We start from the raw sequence: 23,275 nt of genomic DNA, 5'->3' as shown, positions 1-23,275 counted from the left end.
AGTGACCTACCCACCAGCAGTACGGCTGGGGATTGGCAAGGAGCAGTGCTGGGACTCCATCCAGGCTATTCTATCTGAGCCAAGCCCTCCAGGATAATATGAGTGCTTTGGTCCTTTGTGGTTGTCTATCTAGTTTGCACTCCTTCCCTACAAAGTAATTTCCAAAATATTTTGACCCTGTCTTCCCCAAAGCCCTAGAAACAGATTTTCCTTGGCTATCTTGAACTTTAAAAAAAAAAAAAAAAAAAAAAGGAAAGGAAATTTGAGCCACAGGAAAGCCAAGCAGAACTCACTTGCTAGGAAGTAAAGAGCTTGGATTCTTATCTTGTTAAATAGAAAAGTAAAGAAAGGAAGGGACAAGTCTAAAGTCACAGGTTGCAGTACTGATTCCTAGTCTGAGCCTACCTCATTGTCTGGAGTTAGCAGAGAAGACAAATGCAGAGAAGACATCCTCTAGACTGGATTAATGTTGCTAGGCCAGTGCCCTTTCCCCAGTGTGGTGAGATAAGAGGCAGCCCTTACAGTCACAATGCTCCCGGGTCACAGAGATGCTGGGCTCTAGGCTAGCTTCTGCCTGGCAAGTTCCTCTGGGAACATCTTCTGGTGGGTACTATAGGCCTTATTCCAGGCCATATGGCCTGTGGGGCCTCACCACTGGGAGTAAGGCAGGGCCGGACAGAGTCATCATCTCTGGCACCGGCCCCATGGCTGATTTGGAGTGGATACACAGACATCCAAAGGCCGAGGACCTAAGGGTTGGGCTCATCAGCTGGGCAGGAACCTACCTCACCTTTGAAGCGTGTAAGAATAGAGTCACAGCTACTGCAAAGAGTTTGGGCAGGAGACAGGTAACGAGGCCAACTTGGACTAGACTTTAAAACTCTGTGTGTGTGTGTGTGTGTGTGTGTGTGTGTCTTACACTCTCAGCCTAATCACTCGCTTAGTCTCTGCTGTTGCCAGACTAAGACACTTTTACTCCAGGCTTTGCTCCTGGATCTGCACTGCTCCAGCTCTCAAAAATGTTTTCCTGAGATGAAATCTCACTGCTGGCCTGGCCGCTTCACCCTCTTCCAGTATTTCCTACACTCCATCCTAGGGCAAGGTGGTTGTGTCATCACAAAGAGGAAAGTTGGGGAGCCCAGGCTGGAAGGCAGAACTGGGCATCCAGGGGAAGCTGGACCATAGCGCAAGGCCTGTGTTTCTGATCCATTTTAGAGGGGAGCATCAGCATCTCTGTAACAGATGACTGAGTGAAGCAGGAGCAAAGTCCTCTCTCATAAACCAAATTTATCACAGTGAAACAAACAATTGTATCTCAACAGTCTATACCCTGGAGTAAGGCTGCCTATTAGAGTGCTTTCTTTGAGGGCCGGTACTGAAATATGTGGAGTATGTGCTATCCAGGAGCAGCAGAAACATGAAGGAATTTTTTATTTATTTATTTTTTTTTATTTTTATTTATTTATTTATTTTATTTTATTTTATTTTTTTATTTTTTTTTTGGTCTTACTGAGACAGGGTCTCCCTGTAGGTCTAGCTGGCCTGGAACTCACTATGTAGACCAAGCTGGGCTCGAACTCAAAGAGATCTGCCTACCTCTGCCTCCCCAGCACTGAGATTAAAGGCATGTGCCACCATACCCAGCAAAAGAAGTTAATCTTAAAGGAAAGTGCTTTTTAAAAATAAAAATAAATTATTAAAGAATGGGAGCAAGGGAGAGAGTGCAATTTAGCTCCTATTAACTATAGAATTGCTCATTGGGTGTTTTTTTAAAGACAGGGTCTCACTATATAGCCCTTGAATGATCTGGAACTCACTATGTAAACCAGGCTAGCCTCAAACTCAGGGATCTGCCTGCCTCCACCTCCTAAGTGCTACGATCAAAAGCATGCACCGCCCCACAGGGTTCATTGGCTCTTTTTTTTTTTTTTGCGGGGCAGGGGGGGGCTCACGTACATGCATGCAGAGGTCAGAGGACAACTTGCAGGAACTGGTTCTCTCTTTTCCCCTTACTGAGACAATCTCTCTTATTGTTTCTGCTCACACTGGGGCATCTGGCTGGTGAACTTCCATCTCATCATAGCAGTGCTAGGATTGCAAATTACATTGTGTGTGTTTATGTGCCTCTGTGTGTGTGTGTGTGTGTGTGTGTGTGCATATGTGTATGTAGGGTGCACATATGCTATGACACATGACACATGTAGATCAGAGAGGACAACTTGCAGGAGTCAGTTCTCTCCTTCCACCATACGGGACCCAGGGATCAAACTCAGATAGTCAGGCTTGGCCGCACACACCCTTACCTGCTGAGCTATTTCACCAGCCTGCGTTCAGCACTTTTCATGTGAATTCCAGGGATCAAACTCAAGCTACCAGGCTTTCATGGCAAGCACTTTTACCCACTGAGCCATCTAGCCAGCCCTCATTGCATCTTAAGGAGCCTTATGGCTGTAGCAGTGGAGCAGCCCAGAAATCTTTTGATTATGCTAGTTAAGAGGGTGGAAACATTCATAGCAAGGAGATGCCAGGGAAGATGTGGAAAGGAGGGTGGTTGGTCTTGGTGAAGGTGCTGGTGGTGCCAGGGGTGGCAGTTTGCAGGTCTTCAGCCCATAACTTGCTGGCATTCATAATCCTCTTCTTCCTCCAGAGCTGGGAGCTCCTGGTGAGCAATGAGCTTGATGCACAGGCCGTGGTGCGGCTAAAGAGCTTGCAGGGCCTCTACCTGCTGTGTGAAGCAGATGGCACTGTGTGTTACGGCAGGCCAAGAACTAGCCACCACGGATGCTTCCTGATCCGTTTCCACCGGAACAGCAAATGGACCCTCCAATGCATAATCTCTGGTCGTTATCTGGAGTCTGATGGTGAGGATGTATTCTGCAACTCCAGGGTCCTCTCAGCTTACCACATGTGGACCCCCCGGCCAGCCTTGCATGTCCATGTGATCCTCTACAGCCCCATCTACCGCAGCTATGCCCGGGCTGACCATACCGTGGGCCGAATCTGGGTAGATGCAGCACTTCCCTGCCTAGAGGAATGTGGTTTCCTATTGCATTTTCAAGATGGATGTTATCACCTGGAGACCTCTACACACCACTTCTTGTCCCGAGTAGACCGGCTGGTCCCTCAGCGCTCATCACAGACAGCTTTTCACATGCAAGTCCGGCCTAGAGGGATTGTGGCACTGTGTGATGGAGAAGGGGGCACATTATATCCACAAGGCTCACGTCTACTCCTGGGCCTGGGCTCCAGTCCCATGAGGGGTGAGGAGTGGTTCATCCTACAGCACTTCCCAACCTGGGTCAGCCTAAGGTCAAAGTCTCGGCGATTCATCTCAGTCGTCTATGGCAAGTGCTGCGTTCAATATCACCATGGAGGGAGGAAAGACCAAGTACTAAAGAGAAGAAATTGTATTCAGGACCAGCAAGAGTTCTTGTATCTAACTTATAAGGAAGACTCTGGGGCCCCAAGGGGATGACTTGAGAAAGATTGACAGTTAGAGATACGGGCTTTAAAGGAAAGTCACCTGGGTCTTCTCCAGATTATTATGGTCTAGCATAGGGTTGAGGAGGGGAAAATACAGGGAAGCCCAGCAATAAGCATGAAGGAGGGCTAGGACTGAGGGTAAAGCCAGGCTAGAATTCTGTTCTTTTGTACCTCCTCTGCAGATGCTGAGGTGTGTGCTGCCTCTGAGCGCTTGACCCCAATGTCCTTGTACCAGTATGAGTGTGACACAGAAAGTCCCACCTTACAACTTCGTTCAGCCAATGGTTACTACCTAGCCCAGGTGAGGCTCTGATGTTCAGTACAAGAAATGGTAAGAGCTGAGCACTCCTCATCTAGACAACACTTTCTCCTTCTCCAGTATGTATGGCCAGAAAAATTAGGTGAGCTGTGCAGACCCTACCTGATAAACATCCATTTTCACCCAATGGACCTTCTTTTATTTAAAAAAAAACTATTTTATTGAGGCATAATTTGAACAAAATGAAAATTACATGATATATATTATACACATTGTGTATATATGAACAAGTTATATGAATAAATTGCACTTGTGAAATTCAGTATGCTTCAACAAATGTATACAACCATGCCACAGTCATACCACAAATTAGAGACTATTTCCACCACCATAAAAATTCCCAACTGCCCCCTTTCTCTCTATCCTTGGCCCTCTTACACCACTGGCCTGGTCTGTGGTTGTTCTGACATTATGGATTAGATTCACCTACTAGAATTTCATTTAAATAGACTCATATGGGGGCTCAGCAGTTAAAAGCACTGACTGCTCTTTCAGAGGACCTGGGTTTGATTCCCAGCACCCACATGGTAGTTAACAACCATCTGTAGCTCCAGCTCTGATGGGGCTCTGATGCCGTCTTCTGACCTCCGTGGGTATTGCACAACACGGGTGCACTTACACACATGCAGGGAATACACTCATACACATAAAATAAAAATAATAAATAAAATTATAAATGGACTCATATGGTATGCATGCTTCTTCTAGGGGGAGGAATATTACTAAGATTCACCCATGTTGTTGCATATCTCTATATTCTTTTTTATGGCTGAATGGTAGCCTCTAATACTACTCAGAAGTATAAACATGATTTATTTATCCATTCTGTTGTTAAACACTTGGGTTATTTCCAGCTTGGGTTACTATGAATAAAGTTGCTATGAGCATTTGTGTGCAAGCTTTTTGCAAGCTTATATTTTTCATTTATCTTAGGTAAGCTCTTGGGAGTAGAATTACCAGGTCATATGATGGATGTATATTTAATCCTTCAAGAAAATGCCATACGGTTTCAGCTGGGTGTGGTAGGGTACACCTGTAGTTCCAGCACTTGGGAGATAGAGGCAGGTAGATCAGGACAGATTCAAGGCCAACCTTGGTTATATATTGACTTTGAGGCCAACCTAGGCTACATAAGATCCTGGGTTTTTGTCTGGTTGGGTTTTTTTTTTTGAGGGGGGGGGTGGAAGTTTTTGTTGTTGTTGTTATTTGTTTTGAGATAGGGCTTCCATGTAGTCACAATTGGCCTGGAACTTGTGAAGGCCAGGCTGCCCATGATCTCTCAGAGAGATCTACCTGCCTCTGCCTCACAAGTACTGGGATTAAAGGTGTGTACCACCATATTCTGCTAAGATTTGAAAAAAAAATAAAAGGACAGAAAATGTCAGTTTTCAAAAGTAGCTATACCATTTTATATTTTGCCAGTGAAGGATGAGGGTTCTAATTGTTCCATATCCTCATCAGCACTTGGTGTTGTCCATCTTTTCACTATAGTTACTCTGGCGGCTATGTAATGGCATCTTATTATCCTGTAGTTTCCATTCACATTATAAATAGCTATTTAAGCATCTCTTCATATATCTACTGGCTAATTATGTGTCTTCTCTGTGAGTTGTCTTTATTATTATTGTCCATTTGTTATTGGATCATTGGTTTTAAACTGAAGAGATCTTCATATCTTCTAAAGTCAAATCCCCTGCCAAACATATGAGTTGTATATGCTTCCTCTCAATCTGTATCTTGCCTTTTCATTTGCTTAAATATGTTTTGAGAAGCAAGGAGTTTTGGGTTTGGTTTGGTTTTGTTTGAGACAGGATCTCACTATGCAGACCAGATTAGCTTCAAACTCTCAGAGATCCACTTGCCCTGTCTTCCAAGTGCTGGGATGAAAGGCATACACCACTATGCTCAGCAAATTTTTGTTTGTTTAACTTCAAAGTCCAATTTTCAAAACTTTTAACTACTTAATCCTTTTTCATCCCAATAAATCACTATTCACTCACATTACAAAGACTTTCCCTTATGTCTTCTAGATGTTTCATAATTTAGTTTTTACCTGATACATTTCAAAATTATTTTGGAGTCAGGGTCAAGGTTTATTTCTCATATGATATCCTGGTCTTATTTTTTAATGCTGTTCTCTGGGTCACACTTCAAATTGATGGAGGTGGGAGAGCTGAGACCACAACATGGTTTTTTGTGGAGATGGGTTTTGGTTTGGTTTGATTTGGTTTGGTTTGGTTTGGTTTGGTTTGGTTTGGGTTTGGTTTGGTTTGGTTTCCTTGTAAAAAGGATTTAAAAGCTTAAGGCATACACAGGGAAAATTACAGAGGCTGCAGAGGGGAAGGGATAGGGTACAGAAATAGGGTCCAGGAATAAAACTGACAGAAGAAAGGTGAGGTTGTTTGTGCTTACTTCTGCTCTGTTCCTGATATTCTCTCCAGAGGCGCCACAGGGCAGTGACAGCTGATGGGCATCCCCTGGAGTCTGACACCTTCTTCCGTGTGCACTGGAATTGTGGAAAACTCATCCTGCAGTCCTCCAATGGGCGTTTTCTGACCATTGCATCCAATGGCTTGCTAATGGCTAATGCCGCCAATCCAGGTGAGCTCAACAACTCCCCTGCCAGGTTAATCCAAGTTGAGAGGAAGCTGAAATTTAAATTTAATTTTTAAAATTTAAAGTTTATTATTTTTATTTTAGTATATGAGTGTATTGACTGCATTAGTGTAAGTGCACCTGTGTCATGCAGTGCCTGTGGAAGTCAGAGAAAAGTGTTAGATTCCTCTGGAACTGGAATTATGGTCGGTTTTCAGCCACCTTGTGGGTGCTGGGACTCGAACTTGGATCCTCTGCAAGAGCAACCATTGCTCTTAACCACTGAGCCATCTATCCAGCCCCAAGCATTTTAATTTTAAAATTTGTATATAGTAATAGTAGTAGTAAGAGTATTGTATGTGATATGTGGAGAGAGAGAGAGAGAGAGAGAGAGAGAGAGAGAGAGAGAGCTACAGAGCATTTATGGAGATCAACTTTTGGAGGTCAGTTTTGGTTCTTTCCTTTTGCTGTGGATTCTAGGGATGAACTCAGACTGTCAGGCTTGGTGGGAAGTGTCTTTACCTGCTGAACCATCTCGCTGGCCTGAAATATGACTTTTTTAAAAAGTGATTGGAAAAAAAAAAGAAAAGCCGAAAAAAAGGAATTGGAAACACTGAAGTTTAGATCAGAAGTTTTAGGTGCACCTATATGCTCAGTCACTGGATTCTTGTTGCTGGACAAAAAAAAAAAAGTACAAAACCCATCTCTTTGAGTTTCAGTTTCACTGTCTGAAAAATGGAAAAGATCCCATTCTGTTGCTTCACAGGGTTGTTTTGGGGATTAAAAAGATTAACACATCCCAAAGGAAAGAAGAATATGTAAATCTCTTGTGCTTCATGCTGTGCCAAGTGCTCTCACCAACATTTCATGAACACCTAGCATAAGACCTGGCATATAGCAGATGTCCATTAAAAGCTGAAATACCAACAATGGGAGTTGATGGTTCAGTGGTTAAGAGCATGTACTGCTCTTTCAGGGAGTACAAGTTCTGCTCCCATCACCCAAGATGGGTAACTCACAACCACCTGTAATTCCAGCTCCAGGAGGATCTGACTCCACTGGCACAGGCTGCACTCACATGCACAAACCCATAGATATACACAAACATACACAAAATTGAAAATAAATTTGGGGGAGGGTCTTTTTGAGGCAGGGTCTCCCTGTAGCCTCAGCTGGCCTGGAACTCACCATGTAGACCAGGCTGGCCTCGATCTCACAGGTTCACCTGCCTCTGCCTCCTGAATGCTGGGATTAAAAGTGTGTGCCATCATGCCCAACTTGAAAATAAAATATTTCTTTAAATACTGACAACATCCTGGGGCTAGAATGATGGCTCCATGAGTAAAGCACTTGCTACACAAACATGAAGACCCACATTCTAATCCCTAGCACCCACATAAAAAACTGGGTGTTGCTGTGAGTCTGTGAGTGAGTGCCTGTAACCCCAGCACTGGTCCAGGGAGGAGGATGGAGAGAGACAGGAGCATGACTAGGGTTTGCTGGCTTCCAGCCTTCCTGGAAAAATACTGAGCTCCAGGTTCAGTAAGAAGCCCTGACTCAAGGGAATAAAGCAAAAAGTGATTAGAGGGGGGTGCCCAACAACCTCCTCTGGTCTCCATGAATGTGTGCCTTGGCACACAGAAAAACACGCATGCATCACACACAAACACACACACAAATACTGACAACATCCTTCAGCAGTTAGTGTCCCTCTCCTTCCTTCTGGAAAAACATGCCGAGGCTGCCCATCCGGATAATGCTTTCCTACTTCTTTCAGGCCCAAACGAGGAACTGGGGATTCAATTTGCCAACCGCCCCTTCCTGATCTTACGAGGTCGGTATGGGTATGTGGGCTCCTCTTCAGAACATGACCTGATTCAGTGCAACATGGATCAGCCTGACTGCATTCAGCTGCTGCCTTGCCACCAGGGCATCTACCACTTTCAGGGTGAGTGGCTCCTCTTCCTGGGCCCAGAGATCACAGTCTAGCCCCAGCCTCTGCTTTGGGCTAGACTTCAAGATCTGCCACCCGTAGTCTGTTCACCACTCATCATAAAAATGAAAACAGCAGGGTTTCTGTTTGTTTTCACATTTCAAGGTTCCATATGGGTTAGCAGAACAAGAACTGGCAAAATCCCAGCCGAAGGACCTGCTAAGGCAGGCAGGTTGTGACCTCAGGGGAGGGTGGCAAGCTTAGGGGAAGACCTCTTGAGGTTTAAGACTGTTTAGAGAACTTTCCAAATGGCCAACCAACCTGAGCTCTTCCCTCCTCAGCACAGGGTGGATCCTTCTGGTCAATAACATCTTTTGGCACCTTCCGCCCTTGGGGAAAATTTGCCCTCAACTTCTGCATAGAACTTCAGGGGAGCAACTTGCTCACGGTGCTGGCACCCAATGGTTTCTACATCCGAGGTGACCGAAGTGGCACACTATTGGCAGACAGTGAAGATATTACCAAAGAATGTATCTGGGAATTTTAGGTAAGGGAGAGGGTTAACACTGGGGGAAACAGGAGTTGAGGTGTGTGAAGGAGTTGTGGGTGGTGAAGGTGTGTGATGCAAAGACCAAAATGCACTACTGGCCTGACTTCCATCTAAGAACTGATCAACTCCAGAGGTTAATTCCAAATCTGTACCATTCTTTGCAGACTTCTAAAGCTGGTCTTGCTAGAAAAGGAAGAAAATGATCACATCTGAATTTCTCAGTGTTATGCCACACTGACACATGTGTTTGAAGGGCCTAGAGGGGACAAAGTGAGCGACATCCTAACCTATGTCTCTTAAGATTCAGAATTTTACCCCATTTGGGGGAACAACGAATGACTTTGGGGATGCACGTTGGTTGCCGGGGGGGGGGGGGTTGATGTGTTTTCTTTTTTAAGATTTATTTTTATTTTATGTCTATGAGTGTTTGCCTGCATGTGCACTACATGCATGCCTGGTACCCACAGAGTACAGGTGAGGTTGTCCAGTCCTCTGGAACTCGAGCTGTAGATAGCTGTGAGCAACTATATGGGTTCTGGGAACAGAAACTGGGCTCTATGCAAGAGCAGCAAATGTTCTTAACCACTGAGTCATCTCTCTAGCCCCAAAAGATATTTTTTCTATTCTTATCCCCTGGTTTATCTCCAGCCCTAATTCTTCTCTAAAATTCTAACCTCATCTTTCTCCAATGTCTTTATGAAAGGTTGATTTAACTTCAATGTGCCAGTTCCTGAAAATCAGTATTGCTGATTCAGTATCCTCATCCTTCCCTTCTAAGGTGTATTAATTACTTTTCTGTTGCTATGATAGAACCACCATGACCAAGGGAACTTATAAGAGGTTATTTAGCTTACAGTTCTATAGGGGCAAGAGTCCATCACGGTGGGGAGGTGTGGTGGCCGAGGTGGCTGGAGAAGGAGCAGAAGCTAAGCTCTCACATCTTCAAGTAGGCATGGGAAGCAAAGAGTGACTGGCAATCCGGCAAGGCTTAAGAACTCTCTCAGCCCGCCCCCAGTGACATGCTTCCTCCAACATAGCCACACTTTCTAAGACCTCCCAAAACAGTGACACCAACTGGGGACAAAATATCCAAATCCTTGGAGCCTATGGGGCACATTCTCATTCAAACCACCACATAAGGCAAGTCTCTTTTTCTGCCTCATCCTCTTTTTCTACGTGGTTCTGCTATCCTCCCAGATGGTCAGACCTCAGTACTGTCTTTCCAACCTCCTTCTGGTCCCTTTATCCAACTCTGCAAATTCTTGGGTACTTCCTTAACAATGCCTCCTTTATAATTACCATCATCAGTCCAGGTGCTGCTGCATTGCCCCTCTGCAGCTGTCCTCATCCCCAGATCCATCCCCATCCAATCTCTTCTCTATACTAAGTTGACTTTCTTAATGTGCTGCTTCCTTTCTACCATTCTCTATTCACAACTCTTTAAGATATCTTGCTGCTCTTAATTCTGTCAGTTCACAATTGGCCCCATTTTCCTGGCTTAGATAGTCAAAAGAACAGTGTAGAAAGTACTTTGAGTTCATTGTTACTGTTGGCAGGGTCTCCTGTAGCCCAAGCTGGCCTTCAACTTACTACATAGTCAAAGAGGACCTTGAATTCCTGATCCTTCTACCTCTACTTCCTGAGTGCTGGGATTACAGGCATGCTCTACCATACCTGGCTTTATGTAGTGTTGAGGATGGAACTTAGGACTTTGTGTACACTAGGCAAGCACTTTACTAGCTGGTACTGTGGCCTTAGGGATATTCCTTTCACATTTCAAGACCTCTGCTTCCTTGTATGTAATAAAATGGAAGTAATAGTTACTTCATGTGTATTATGAAAGCTAAAAATCAAAAACTGTATCGACTCTCAATGTATGCCCACTTTCCCCCCTATTTTCTACACAACCACTTAACCATGGACAAATTGAGAAAAATAAAAAGAAATTCTATTGGTCTTCAACTTTCTTACCTATTTCATAATGAGTTTGATTTTACACAGATTTCTCAGGCTCTTTCCAAGCTGGACATTCTAGTGGACAATGTACTGTAGTGATTGAGAGCTCATTTCTGGACTTGGATCTAGGCTCTAATTAGGTCTTTATCAGTTAACCCTGGGCAAATGAACTTCTCAAAATCTGTTGCTTACAAGTAAAATAAGATTGTTTTGACCTTGTAGGAATATTGTGACAATTCCAAAAGATAATAAATGCTTGGTGAAAGCTGGCAGCTAGTACATTTTCATCCTATCAGAAGTCTCCAGTCCAGCTCAGATTCTTAGTAAATGTGTTAGAGGAATAGTTTTGTGCTATACATTTACTTAATGTGCTGGAGGCCCTGGATGCAATTCCAGCACCAAAACAAGATAAATAAATACACAAAAAGGCAAAATTTTAGTAAGCTAATTTCTATTGACTATAGCCTTTATCTGAACTCTGACGGGAGGTTTTGTTTTTCTTACCTTTTCTTATAAATTAATTTCACATATGCTTAATTTTTATCCTCATGAAGATTGAGACAAAGCAAGCTGGAGAGGTGACTCAGCAGTTAAGAACACTGATTGCTCTTGCAGAGGACCCAGGTTTGATTCCCAGCACCACATGGCTACTAACAACTGTCTGTAACTCCATGGATTCCAACACCCTCTTCTGACCTCTGCGAACATTGCACAACACAGGTGCACTTCCATACATGCAGGCAATACACTCATATACATAAAATAAAAATAATAAATAAAAGCTGGGAGTGGTGGCTCACGCCTTTAATCCTAGCACTTGGGAGGCAGAGGCAGGCGGATCTCTGTGAGTTCAAGGCCAGCCTGGTTAATAAACTCATACACATATAATAATAATAATAAATATTTTAAAAAGAATGAGACAAAACATTTTATTCTCTCTTCTCTCATAGGAGCTTAAGCCAGAATTCTCCTAAAAGCCAGAAATCAACAAATGACTGGGTCCTGAAGGTCTTTGTTTGCTCTTCCCTCCCCAGCTCAATGGGATGCCACCTACCAGACTCTAAATCCTGCAGGAAAACCTACTGAAGTAAAAAGAACAGGAATCCCAGAGTCAAGATCCAAGAGAAGAATATGTGTTACACAGTTTTTCCTACCACGTTTATCAAAACACCTGTTTCAAGCAACAATATATCACAACAGGCCAACCCCAAGACCCTTATGTGTGTCTGACTCAGGAGAGAGTAGTGGTCTGTAATACCACATTTTCTCTCATTATAGAATATATACATACATATATATAATATTTAATATATCTGTATGTAGATAGATGACATGAGAACAGAAGGGGACTATGGGGAGGGAGAAAGAAGCCTAAATGGAGGGTGAGGGGAAGTAGAGGAGGGGAATGAGCAGAAAAAAAAAGACTAAATATTGCATATTTTCTCATATATAGAATTTAGATTTAAATACACACATTACCTATATATGTATATGTTTTGTGAAGGTAGAAGGGGAAAGAAATGGACCAGCAAGAAAATGAAGGGATATGGGGAGGGAGTACATAAGTGAAGAATCGCAAGGTAAAATGATTTATGTATGAAAATGTCAAAATAAAACAATTTAGCTGGGCATGATGGTGCATGCCTGTAATCCCAGCACTCAGGAGGCTAAGCAAGTTCCAGGTCAGTTTAGACTATAGAGTAACACACATACACACACACACATGCACACACACACACACACACACACACCACAATATTTTGTATGTTAGCTAGAAATAATAATTTAAAAGAGAGAAAGTAGATGTCTAGATGAAGGTAAAAACTGTTCTTAGACTGCTGTAAGTTCTATCAGGAGAAAGGAGACTGATTGGTTACCACAGTCTTCCCATCCCCAACCCAAACTCATAAATATTTCCCAGAGACCCCCATGGAGAACCAGCCTTGCGCTGAAGGATTCAGAATCAAGATATGACTTTAAATGTCTTATATCTCTCCAGCCCACGCTTTTGCCTCCCTCTATGGCAATTTAACAAACTTCCTTGTCCTTTCATTAGTTTTGATCCAGTGAAGTGGGCAATATGGTAATTATCCCACCATGCCTCACCTTCTATAAGCTGGAGTACTAGGCCCAAGGTTCCATAACTAATTGCAACAACGCAATTAACTCAAACTTAAATCTGACTGATCTACTGTTCTTACCATCAAAGCAAGATTTCCAGAATGTTTGTTTGACTTACATTGTCTTCATGACTTTGTTCTTTATCTACCTAGCACCTGTCCTGTCAATGTTTTTAGTGACAGAGTCTTAAACACACACATTTAGAAAGGAATGTTTTTATTATTATCCTAAAACAAAACCCAAATCACTAGCCATAAATACAAAGCTACTATAAACATAAACACAAACAAAGCAATGTTGTCAAATTCTAGTTTAGATTTCCTCTCCTAGTCCTAGTGTCCCTTTCCTTTTGTTAAGAAGATTAATTGTTAAGGAGGTGCTAAATGGACCAATGTGAAACTTTCTTCTGTTATAATCAGAATTGAAAGAGGTTGAAAAGGGAATAATTTTTTCACTTCTGACTTATAGTTATTTAAAGCAGCAGCAAACACATGCCACTTTAAAAGTTCATTGAGAAAAGAAGGCTGGAATAAGAACCCAAGAGATACTCAGTTGGAGAGAGGAAAATCATCATAGGTTTCAATTTTCTTGAGATATAGAAAAGAATTTTTTAATTCAATAAGTAGAAAATGCTAGAAAGTAGAGCATCTCCTTTCCTAGATAACATTAAACACTGACTAATGCCATGTGGAGTGGTGTGGACTTACAGTCCTAGCAACCGGAGAGGCTGAACCAAAGAGTTCAAGACCATCCTGGGCAACATAATGAGACTGTTGAAAACAGGTCACATGAAAAATGATCAGAGCTTGCAGATCATTTAATACAAAAATCCCTTTCTTAGCATTCCATAAATATTTATACACACAGAGATGCCTGGGCATGTGTGTGTACTGGGATACACATATATGTGAACATAAATGCACATGTGATGTACACACATACACACACACACACACGCACACACACACACACACACACACACACACACACACACACACACACAGAGAGTCTTCTGCCCGGTTCCCCACACGTGACCCTTCAGCCTTTGCTTGAATATGCTCAGTCATGGGCCCTCAGTGGAAAAGAAAAGAAAAACAGCTCCTTCCATTGCCAACATCAATCCTTTTACTAAAATAAGTGGCTTGTTCTCAGATTCTGATGTGCAGGTTGTCACCCCATAAAACCTTGCCTAGTTTCCTTAAGCAGTTCTGTCCAGGAGATCTCCAGTTTGAAAATAGAGAAGGTAAGGGTGGGGTAGGCCGTGTTGTACTATCCTTCAAATCTCACCTCGAGCTATAACTGTCATAAACTTTTCCTTACACATGGAAATACTTCATAATCTTTTCTGACCAGTACAGTAGCCTTGAGCCACATGTGGTGCTTGAAATGTGACTAGTATAAGAGCTAAATTGTTTGTTTCAATGTGAATTATATGTAAATAGGTATGTGTAATTGGTCACTAGTTCCTGAACTTCCCTTCTTTGGAGTATTCTTTTGTTTTTGGTTTTGTTTTTTTGTTGTTGTTGTTGTCTTTTTGAAGCAAGGTCTCCTTGTAGCCCCAGCTGGCCTAGAACTCGCTATGTAGACCAGGCTGGCCTTGAACTCACACAGATCCACCTGCCTCTGCCTCCCAAGCGCTGGGATTAAAGGCATATGCTACCACGCCTGGCTGTTGGAGTGTTTGATAATAAAAAGATCACTTGAATGACAGTTCTGAATCAGTGCCTATCCCAGATGGAGTAAGCAATTTCCCTCTTCCCATCCCCACCCCTCTTGCCAACACCATTATCCATCTTCTGCCTTTCAAAAGAGAAAGGATTTGCTGGGGGCTGGTAGCATGTGCCTGTAATCCTAGTATTAAGGAGGTTGAGGCAAGAAGATCATGTGTGTGAAAGCAGCCTGGGGTTAAGTAGGGAGAGAGAAAGAGAGAATTTGGAGATATGAGCCCATCATCTTTTCCAAATATCCCTTACTCAACTTCTTTTCTCTACTTCCTTTTTCTCATATCTAGACTACCTAGGAGGGTCATAGAGCTTTCTCTGCAGGGAGACAGACTTGAGAAAATTCGGAACTTACTGTCAAGAAGAATCATGCCATGAAGCATGTATAAGCACAAAAGCAGAATATGAAAATTGTCATCTCCACTCTGCTGCTATGGCAAAAATACCTATGCAATTAAGGGATTGATGATTTTTTTTCTAGACTAAAGAATTATAGCAAAATTTCTTAGGTGTGGATACAGTATTGTAGTCATGTAAGAAAAATTCCTTATTCTTTTGCAGATGTATGCTGGAGGACTTAAGGATGAAGTGCTATGATGTAATTTCAGTTTGTGTGTGTGTGCGTGTGTGTGTGTGCGCACGTGCATGTACACGTACATGTGGCCCCCAAACCTAAATAGATCAATAGATACACATATGCCTACATACCTGGGATGGATAGATAGGTAGATATGTATGTGTATGTGCATGGACACAGCACCAGGTCCATTGTGTGTGGGTGTTGTGTGTGTACACAGCACTCAGCGTATAGATAGATGATAGATGATGATGATGATTGATAGATAGATAGATAGATAGATAGATAGATAGATAGATAGATAGATATAGACAGGCAGACAGAGACAGACAGACAGACAGACAGACAGACAGACAGACAGACAGACAGACAGACAGACAGACAGATAGATAGATAGATAGATAGATAGATAGATAGATAGATAGAGATGGGCATATGGGTGTTCATGAGAAAGAAATAATGAATAACAGGAACTGCTCTTAATTTTAAAAAAGAAGTTTTTTATTACTGCCAAGTGGACCACTTATGGCCAGTGTGAGTAATGAGTGGAAGTCACTTCTCCAGGCACTCCAAACAAGTGATGCACAGGAGGGGTAGTAAGGCAGGGCCAGGCAAGGTCCACACATGAGGAAGAGGCCACAGGAAGGAGGAAGGAGTGACAATCTGTGTGGGCAAAATAATATGGACAATATGCAGGTTGGCATAGATCCTACCCAACTTTGGGTCTCTCATCTTAGTTCAGACATTACAACAGTGGGGTGCCAGTCTAGAGCAGGGCTGAAGGAATATCAAGACCGATGATGGGCAGGGTCAGGAAGGGCAAGGAAGCAAAGCAATCTCAAATCCAGGGAACCAGGTGCGGGGGCAAACAGCTTGCAGGACACAGAGGAAGTTGGGTTTTTTTTTTTTCTTCACATTTATCCTGTAGTGTAAGTGTGAATGTGTGTGTGCGTGCATGTGTGTGTGTGTGCGCATCTGTGTGTGTGTGTGTTTGTGGGTGCCTGTATGTGCATGCATTTGTGCCATAGTGCACATGTGGAAGTCAGAGGAGAACTTGCTGTAGTTAGTTCTCTCCTTCTGCCATGAAGGTTCCTGGGATCAAATTCAGGTCATGCATGCTCAGTGGCAAGTGTTTTTATCTGCTGAGCCATCACGCTGGCATCTGGGCTTGGTCTTATTGCTCCCACAAACTTCTCACAGTTACTTAGGAAAAGGGCTGAGAAATCAGTTCTCTAACCTGGGTATACAGACTCAGAGTCCAATCCCACTTCCTTTACCTGCTGCAGCTGTCAGTTACTATAGACATGGGGATGCTAGTCTTCCCAGCTATGTGGACCATGCAAGGAATGAGAAAAGCTGTTCTGAGAGGTTCCTTTGGTATCCCCAACTGGAGAACCATGCCCTCCCACAGTCAAAGAGCCAGTTATCTCTCCCCACACTCTGCTGGATTAAAACTTGTTTTGAATTCTTACCCCAGCAGGACTGGAGACAGACTTGGGGTGGGGTGTCACTGGGACACTTGTCTGGTGCAGTCCCCCAGCACAGCTGATAGAAGGAAGGACCCAATGGTTCCAGTGCAGGCCAGGCTGCTTTGGGCACACTGCCAGGGCACTGCTGGAGAAAGCAAGAGGAGACCCTCAGTTGCCAGTGAGGTTTCCTATTCAGAAAGCCTGGAAACCAGGACTGCCAGATCCCCAACTGCTCCCCCCATTCTGTGTCGCACACTCCAGAGGGTGCCATTCATATAGGAGAAAAGGGGATTGCACTTTGTAGTTTACACAGGGAAGTCCCTGAGTATCTGAATTCTAACCATGCCTTCACTTGTCAGTCTTTCTAGTTCACAAACTCCCTTCTCCTCCCAAGTACCTGTGCAGAGATGATCCCTGGGGAAACTCTTGGTACCATCAGATCCTGAGAAGCTCCTACAGGGTGAGGGTGGATCCATTTAGAGGAAGAAATAGGAATGGGGCTTAGGGGTGTGGTGAAAAGCAAGACTCCAGGAAAGGCAGCAACTTCTTGCAAAGATGTGAATAGATAGATGTCACAAACTTGGACTGCCTTCCTCCCCAAACAGGGCCTTAGGGAACTAGAAAAAAGGATTAAATCCCAGAAGTGATCCTGGGGACAGGAAAACCCTTAAGAGCAGGGTCTCTGTGTGTTCAGGATCTAGTATAGTCTGGCACATGGGATATACTATCTAAATATGGATGGATGGATGGATGGATGGATGGATGGATGGATGAATGGACAGACAATGGATGGGTGGATGGATAATGGATGGGTGGATGGGTAGGTAGGTGGGTGGATGTGCACAGAAATCACCTGGCAGTTGTGATTCCCACTTCAGCTTCTCTTGCCTGCGCCATTTGGCTCTTCTGTTGGAAAACCAGACCTGAGAGAAAACAGGAACCATTAGCTGGCTGTATCTTCAGCCACCTAGCATCAGCTGTTTTCATTACTGTTCCTGGCTTGGACTCAGAATGTAGAACCTTCTCCCTCCCTGTTCTGACCTTTGCCTCTCTCTCTCTCTCTCTCTCTCTCTCTCTCTCTCTCTCTCTCCTTCCTCCTCTCCTCTCCTCTCTTCTCTCCTCTCCTTTCCCTCTCCCTCTCCCTCTCCTTCCTTCCTCACCTAAAAGGTTTAGGTGGGGAAAAGAGGAGAGCAATACACAGAAAAACAAGAAGAATTTGTTTCATCTCTGATTTTTTTCTCCAAAGAAATTCGATTCCACCTTCTTGCCTGATTCTACCTTGCCAGGACCCAAAGTCCTGGTCAGTACACGTTCTTCTTTATGGTTTGTGCACACCACACCATAGAGCTCACTCACCCTCACTGTGTCCTCAGGTAGAGAGGTGGCAGCAGCCAGCTTTCCACGGGCCACTGAATCTGGATACTGCCCACGCTGGAACTCTGTAGAGATGGCACAGTGAGGGCAGGGGAGGGAATGAGGCATGGTCTCCTTGTCAGTCCTTTCTCCCTTCCCTACCTATTAAAACCCCAGGTAACCTTCCTGCCCAAGGCCAAACTACCCATAACCTCTACTCTCTCAGTCTTTGCCACAAGTCTCAGGACTGTTGCCTTGGTGCCATACCAAGGACTTTCTTCCCCACTGTCTATCAGCTCAGCACCTTTCTCCAGTGCCTTGGCTTGGCCTGGGGAGAAGATTGTCCGATTTCGGTGGTTGGTTCCTGGGTGGGACCCTCGAGGAGCTTCAGAGCCACTATGCTGACTGGGAACAGCTGGAACCAAAACATCTGCAAAGGAGGACAATATCTTATGGTATTTGTGATGTTGACTCCTCTGGTCAGGTGGAGCCCGGGGTAGGCAACAGCAGGAGTATATGAGCAGAGCATCAGAGTGGGAAGAGCATGTACTTCTTGGTGCTTGCTGCAGATGTGCTTAGTACCATGGTAGCGTTTAGGGACAACTGCAGAGGGGTTGCTCCGAGTGTGCATGATCCTTAGAATGTGATGGACACTCTTAGAAGTTATGCACGAGGCAGAAGAAGGCTGGGAAAGACCCAATTTTGCCTCTTTCTTAGCAGAGCCTATGAAACTAGGAGTTAGGGGATCTAGGTTCTGATCTAAGACTTGTCAACAATTGATTGGTAGCTGAGTAAGTCATTTCACACCCATGAGCCTCACTAGACTCCTTCTATAGGATGGTTGGGAGGGTGACCCAACAAAGGTGGAGAAACCTATGTTGAGAGCTATAAAATGCTAATGATTTGGCTGATTGTCTCCAGGAACAACTCTAAGACCCACCTGGTGACATGAATTGTGTCCACTGTAATCTCTGGTCTTCCTGTAGTGCCCGAAGGACTCGATTAATGGAGGATACCTGAGGTGTTGGGGTATGGATTGGGAAGGTGGTATACAGACCCAGGACTTCATCCTGCAGACCCTTTTCCTCCCTACACATTATTCCCAGGGGTAACTTCCTCACTCTCCCCATGCTTCCTACTTATCTTTCTGACTACCACCACTTCCAGAACAGAAATTTATGAGTCAAGAGGCTGACTCTGGTTTCCCTTACTCCCCACCTGAGATGCCTGAATTACCAACGTAAAAAGGTTCTTGTTTTTCCCAGTCCATTTGCAGCCCCAGGGAAGGGAGAGGGCACTTACACTGGGAGCCTTGTCCTGGGTGCAAAGTCCTTCAGCACAAAGCTGGCGTTGGATCTCCCAGGCAAAGAGTGCTGGATACTCATCCTTCAGCTGGGCAATTCGAGCCACTACAGGGGGTGTGGCCAGCCGTGGCTTGCTTCCCCCAATACCCTTGGGTTCCAAGACACCTGTGCGGTAGTAACGCCCTAGGATTTTGCTCACACAGCCATTAGATACCTGAGTCAGGTGAGAAGCAGGGACAGGACAAGAAACACATGATAGGTTGAAGGAAGGTGAGCATTCCTGGGTCAGAAATAAACTGCAAGGCAAAGTGAGACTCATGGGACCAAGTCATGGAGTTGAGAGTCTAATGTCATCTTTGGGCATCTAAAGTTTCCCCTCCTAAGCTCCAAGAGTATCTTCTAGAAGGTAGCCCAAGCCCTAGAGACTCTTGGAGTTTGTAACAGCCCCAGACTCTTGCCTCAAGAGAGGCCCCTGATCACTGGGTAAAGGGCTTGGCACTACCTTAAGGCTTCGTGAGATGTCACAGGGTCGCATCCCACTGATTGCTAGCTGCACAATCTGCTGTCGAGTGCCCAGGGGCAGGGGCCGTCCATTCACAAAGAGTCCGCCTAGCTGATTCACACTGCTGAGCCCTGAGAATGAGAAGTAAGCATCTGCACACTGCATCTCTCCAGGCCCCTACCCACCTCTGCCAAGGATCACCCATGTCTTCCAGCCTGGTCTACCACCATCCAGTAAGTCTTTCTCCAAGAGACTGCTCCCACCTATTCCCTGGGGTCATAAAACAGGTCATTTTCTTTGGGAGCGGGCTCTGTGCTAATTCTCCCAATCTAAAGGAAGCAGAGTGAAGCAGAGAGGGAGCAACTGAAGAAAACTTTCCTCAGACCATTGCCTAAAGGCAAATGAAATCATGTTGATGGACACAAAGACCTGAGGGAATTACCCCAGTCTCTGAACCCCTACATGGTCTTCCCATTTCTCACAGGCCTCTTACCGTCCTGCGGCATGCTCCACACTGGTTCTCCTCACAGAAGGACAGGAAGCCAAATGGGAAGGCTGAGAAGGGAAGTTCCTTCTAGAAGTTTCTATTCTGATTTGAGGCTGGTTCTTAAATAATAGAGTGTTATTTGAATAAGGTTCCTTGAAATGGTCATGGAATATAAATGTCATAGAGGATCAGTAGACTGGATAACACTAGAACATTAGAATTCTCTTAAAGTCCTTATGTGTGGAATATCACAGGGCCAGCTGAGGCCTGGATCTTTTTAGGTATCAAAAGGAGGGGTAGGAAGGTGAGTGGGAACTCATTTCCTACACATCCACTAAGGAAGGTCAGGGAGGTGAAAGGGATAATACTTCCTAGAGCTCAAGGCTTTCTCTTTTCCAAATAGACTTGGGTGTCTGACCAATCATAAGCCTTCTCTCAGCCCCTGGCTGACACACTTGGACTAGAGACCCTGGTCCTCAATCTCTGGCTTTGCATTCACTATTAGACAGTCCTGGATTAAATTCTCCAAACCACCAGCTAAATCCTTCCTTCAGAGTATTTCAGGAAAGGTCTTGCTCTTGTTTTTTGTTTTTGTTTTTTATGTCCTCCAGGAAGCTCTGGAGGAAATGTTGCACTTAGCTCTACTTGCCCCCTCCCACCCCAGACCCTGGGCTCTGGTCTCACACAAAGATAAACTTGAGGTGCTGGCTTCTACTAGAAAACACGCCTCTTAGCTTCTAAAGTTGCTGGAGCTGTTGGTTCATTTTTTTTTTTTTTTAACACTAAAGAGGTCTAGATTTCATAGTGAAGCTTCATTTTCACAGACCACCTTTCAGACAATTGTATGATGTACTAATGTCTCCTGAAGACATATTGAAAGGAAGGGATGAGAAGCAGGGGAGGGCTTCTGTTGTTGGAAACAGAAGCCATCTTGAGTACAACAGAGTCTCTAAGCAGCAACAGCCACAGCCATGGACCATCACATTTCTCTGCGTTCATCAGAAATTAATAAGAGTTGAAGCTGTCCCCTATCTCTTGGAAGAGCTACTGGTGACTCCAGGGAACAGCTTATCCATGGAATTTTCCTGAAATAACGAGGTTATCTTGGCTCAGTGAACTCATCAGTAATTACTTACTTGAATAGGGTATTAAGTATGAGCACATGGGCCAGTTGTTTGGGATGAAGTGAGGAAAAAAAAAGATGGAAGCAAGCTGAGTGTATAAAGGGTTATGCCAGGATAGAGTACAGAGGTCAGAATATCAGCCAAAGCTGAAATGCTTGACAGGACTCTATCCTTCTAAACAGAGATTACAGTGCAGCAGGGAAGAGACCAGTCGACTAGCAGGAATGAAACGCTAATGAACCTGGAGCCCAATGAGGTTAGTAGTTAAGTTGGCTTTTATTCACTTCTTTCTAAGCATTTTAGAGATACATCTCCTTTCAGTCTCTAATCCTTCCAGAAACTCAGCAAGGAAAGTAGTTCTTCCAAAGAAATCTGAGACATATATTGGGATTCCTATAGGTCAAGAGCAACTGATAGTAAGACTCAAGGTTCAGAAGCTAGCTCCTGACCAGAAGTCAAAATTTCTGACTCTTAAACATGGGATTCTTTCTCTCCCTATTTCATGTGTAATTGCCACTGAAAAAATGGGGAGAAGAGGGTTGCTGGGAATGGAAGGAGGCATGCCAGGACAGGGTATGGGGGCTCAGAATATCTGTCAAACCCTGAATCCTTCATAAGACTCTGAGCTCCAGCGCTCAAAGATGCCATGGAACACAGCTCAATATCCAAATCTAAATAATCTCCAAATCAAAATGAATCACGCCCCTCACTCACAAAGAGAAACCCAATAGCCTCCCCACATCTTCCCAATATTTGTGTTAATTGTTGGGAAAAAATAACTGATTCTCACTAGGTGAGAAAGCAGGGGCGGAAGTTGAAGGAGCAGGAGGGTGAGTAGCTGTCAGACAGAGGGAGAAAGTTGGGCTTGGCCACACAAAGACATGGAAATAACATGGGCGGCAGAGCAGACAATGAGCCTGCAGGTGAGCTACCTGGGTGTTGGAAAGGAGGTGGGAGTTTCCAGTGAGAGGTATCAGTCTTCTGTGCTGGGCTCCTGAGATAGGGGTGCTGGTGGTCTGCTCTTGGAAACAACCTCCTCTCTGCTGTGGCTTCGGTTCTTCCAGGGGGTCCAGAGCTAAAGAAAGCCTGTGCTCAGGAGCAGAGGGCAGCCTTCTGGGAGCAGCCAGTGATGTCACAGGCCATGAGCAGAGGAGAGAGGAGGAGGGAAGTGTGCATGGGGCTGACTGACACTGGCCCTGAGGCAGGGCAACCCACAGCCAATGGCCCACTGTGTCTTTCTGTGGGGAGTCCTCAGAGACCACCTTGTGTCTACCTACCCTGGCCCCCTTGACCCAGAGTATACCCAAGCATGGGCCAGTATTCCTGAAAAGAATGAGAAACATAAAAGATGAGGGGAACTTCAGACTATGCACCCAAAGTTTCATGTGCATAGAACCACAAAAGAATATTCTAGAACTATTGGTTGCAGCTTCATCCATAATGCATATGTCTGAACTTTCGAGTCAACTTCCAGGTCATATGTGCATTACTGTAAAAGATAAATGGATATAGAGAGTGATTCCTAAGTGTACACTGAGTTGGCTTCTAAAATCTTGAGAGGAGAGAGGATGGAGAAGATATTGTGTCACAAAGCATCTGTTCTTCCCAGAGAGGATCCCCACAAAGTCTCTAATCGGCTCCTTGATTAAAATGGCATGAAGGATGAGTCCGTGCCTAGAAATTGGGGCACCCTAGACTTCAAAACACTGACAATGTTAGGTGGTGGGAATGAGTGTCAGAGGATGGTTAGAAATGTCTGTGGTGTTTCTAAGGAGACCTGT

At 44.4% G+C, this 23,275-nt stretch overlaps 2 protein-coding genes across 2 annotated transcripts; one reads left to right on the top strand and one right to left on the bottom strand.

Annotated features, from left to right (window-relative positions):
• The first annotated feature begins 704 nt into the window (after positions 1–704).
• Fscn3 (fascin actin-bundling protein 3) lies at positions 705–12,047 on the top strand. Its single transcript, XM_008846398.2, has 7 exons — positions 705–848; positions 2,648–3,344; positions 3,666–3,784; positions 6,244–6,403; positions 8,175–8,345; positions 8,672–8,877; positions 11,871–12,047. Exons 1-6 carry the CDS (start codon positions 705–707, stop codon positions 8,875–8,877), a joined length of 1,497 nt encoding a protein of 498 aa, XP_008844620.2. The 3' UTR covers positions 11,871–12,047.
• A 3,697-nt stretch (positions 12,048–15,744) lies between these two features.
• Positions 15,745–22,561, bottom strand: Pax4 (paired box 4). Its single transcript, XM_008846395.2, has 11 exons — positions 22,427–22,561; positions 20,377–20,489; positions 19,884–20,014; positions 19,380–19,595; positions 19,018–19,093; positions 18,382–18,507; positions 18,081–18,163; positions 17,578–17,647; positions 17,122–17,177; positions 16,728–16,869; positions 15,745–15,918 (listed from the first exon to the last, which is right to left on the bottom strand). The coding sequence occupies exons 2-11, from the start codon at positions 20,387–20,389 to the stop codon at positions 15,779–15,781; spliced, it is 1,053 nt and encodes a 350-aa protein (XP_008844617.1). The 5' UTR covers positions 20,390–20,489; positions 22,427–22,561; the 3' UTR covers positions 15,745–15,778.
• Between the last annotated feature and the right edge of the window lie 714 nt (positions 22,562–23,275).

The sequence above is a fragment of the Nannospalax galili genome, unplaced genomic scaffold (genome assembly GCF_000622305.1).
Source record: "Nannospalax galili isolate Female #2095 unplaced genomic scaffold, S.galili_v1.0 scaffold660, whole genome shotgun sequence".
NCBI lineage: Eukaryota > Metazoa > Chordata > Mammalia > Rodentia > Spalacidae > Nannospalax > Nannospalax galili.
Note: the sequence above shows the minus strand (reverse complement) of the source record. Positions and strands in the feature narration are given on the sequence as shown.

Bases quoted from the DNA above. Each gene is read 5' to 3' on its own strand.
- Fscn3 (XM_008846398.2), top strand. From the start codon at position 705: ATGGCTGATTTGGAGTGGATACACAGACATCCAAAGGCCGAGGACCTA. The intron at 3,345-3,665 runs GCAAGTGCTGCG...CCTCCTCTGCAG, and splicing joins ATTCATCTCAGTCGTCTATG to ATGCTGAGGTGTGTGCTGCC. The intron at 8,346-8,671 runs GTGAGTGGCTCC...TTCCCTCCTCAG, and splicing joins GGGCATCTACCACTTTCAGG to CACAGGGTGGATCCTTCTGG.
- Pax4 (XM_008846395.2), bottom strand. The intron at 19,596-19,883 runs GTAGTGCCAAGC...CACCTGACTCAG, and splicing joins ACATCTCACGAAGCCTTAAG to GTATCTAATGGCTGTGTGAG. The intron at 18,164-18,381 runs GTGCTGAGCTGA...CCATCTCTACAG, and splicing joins AGCCAAGGCACTGGAGAAAG to AGTTCCAGCGTGGGCAGTAT.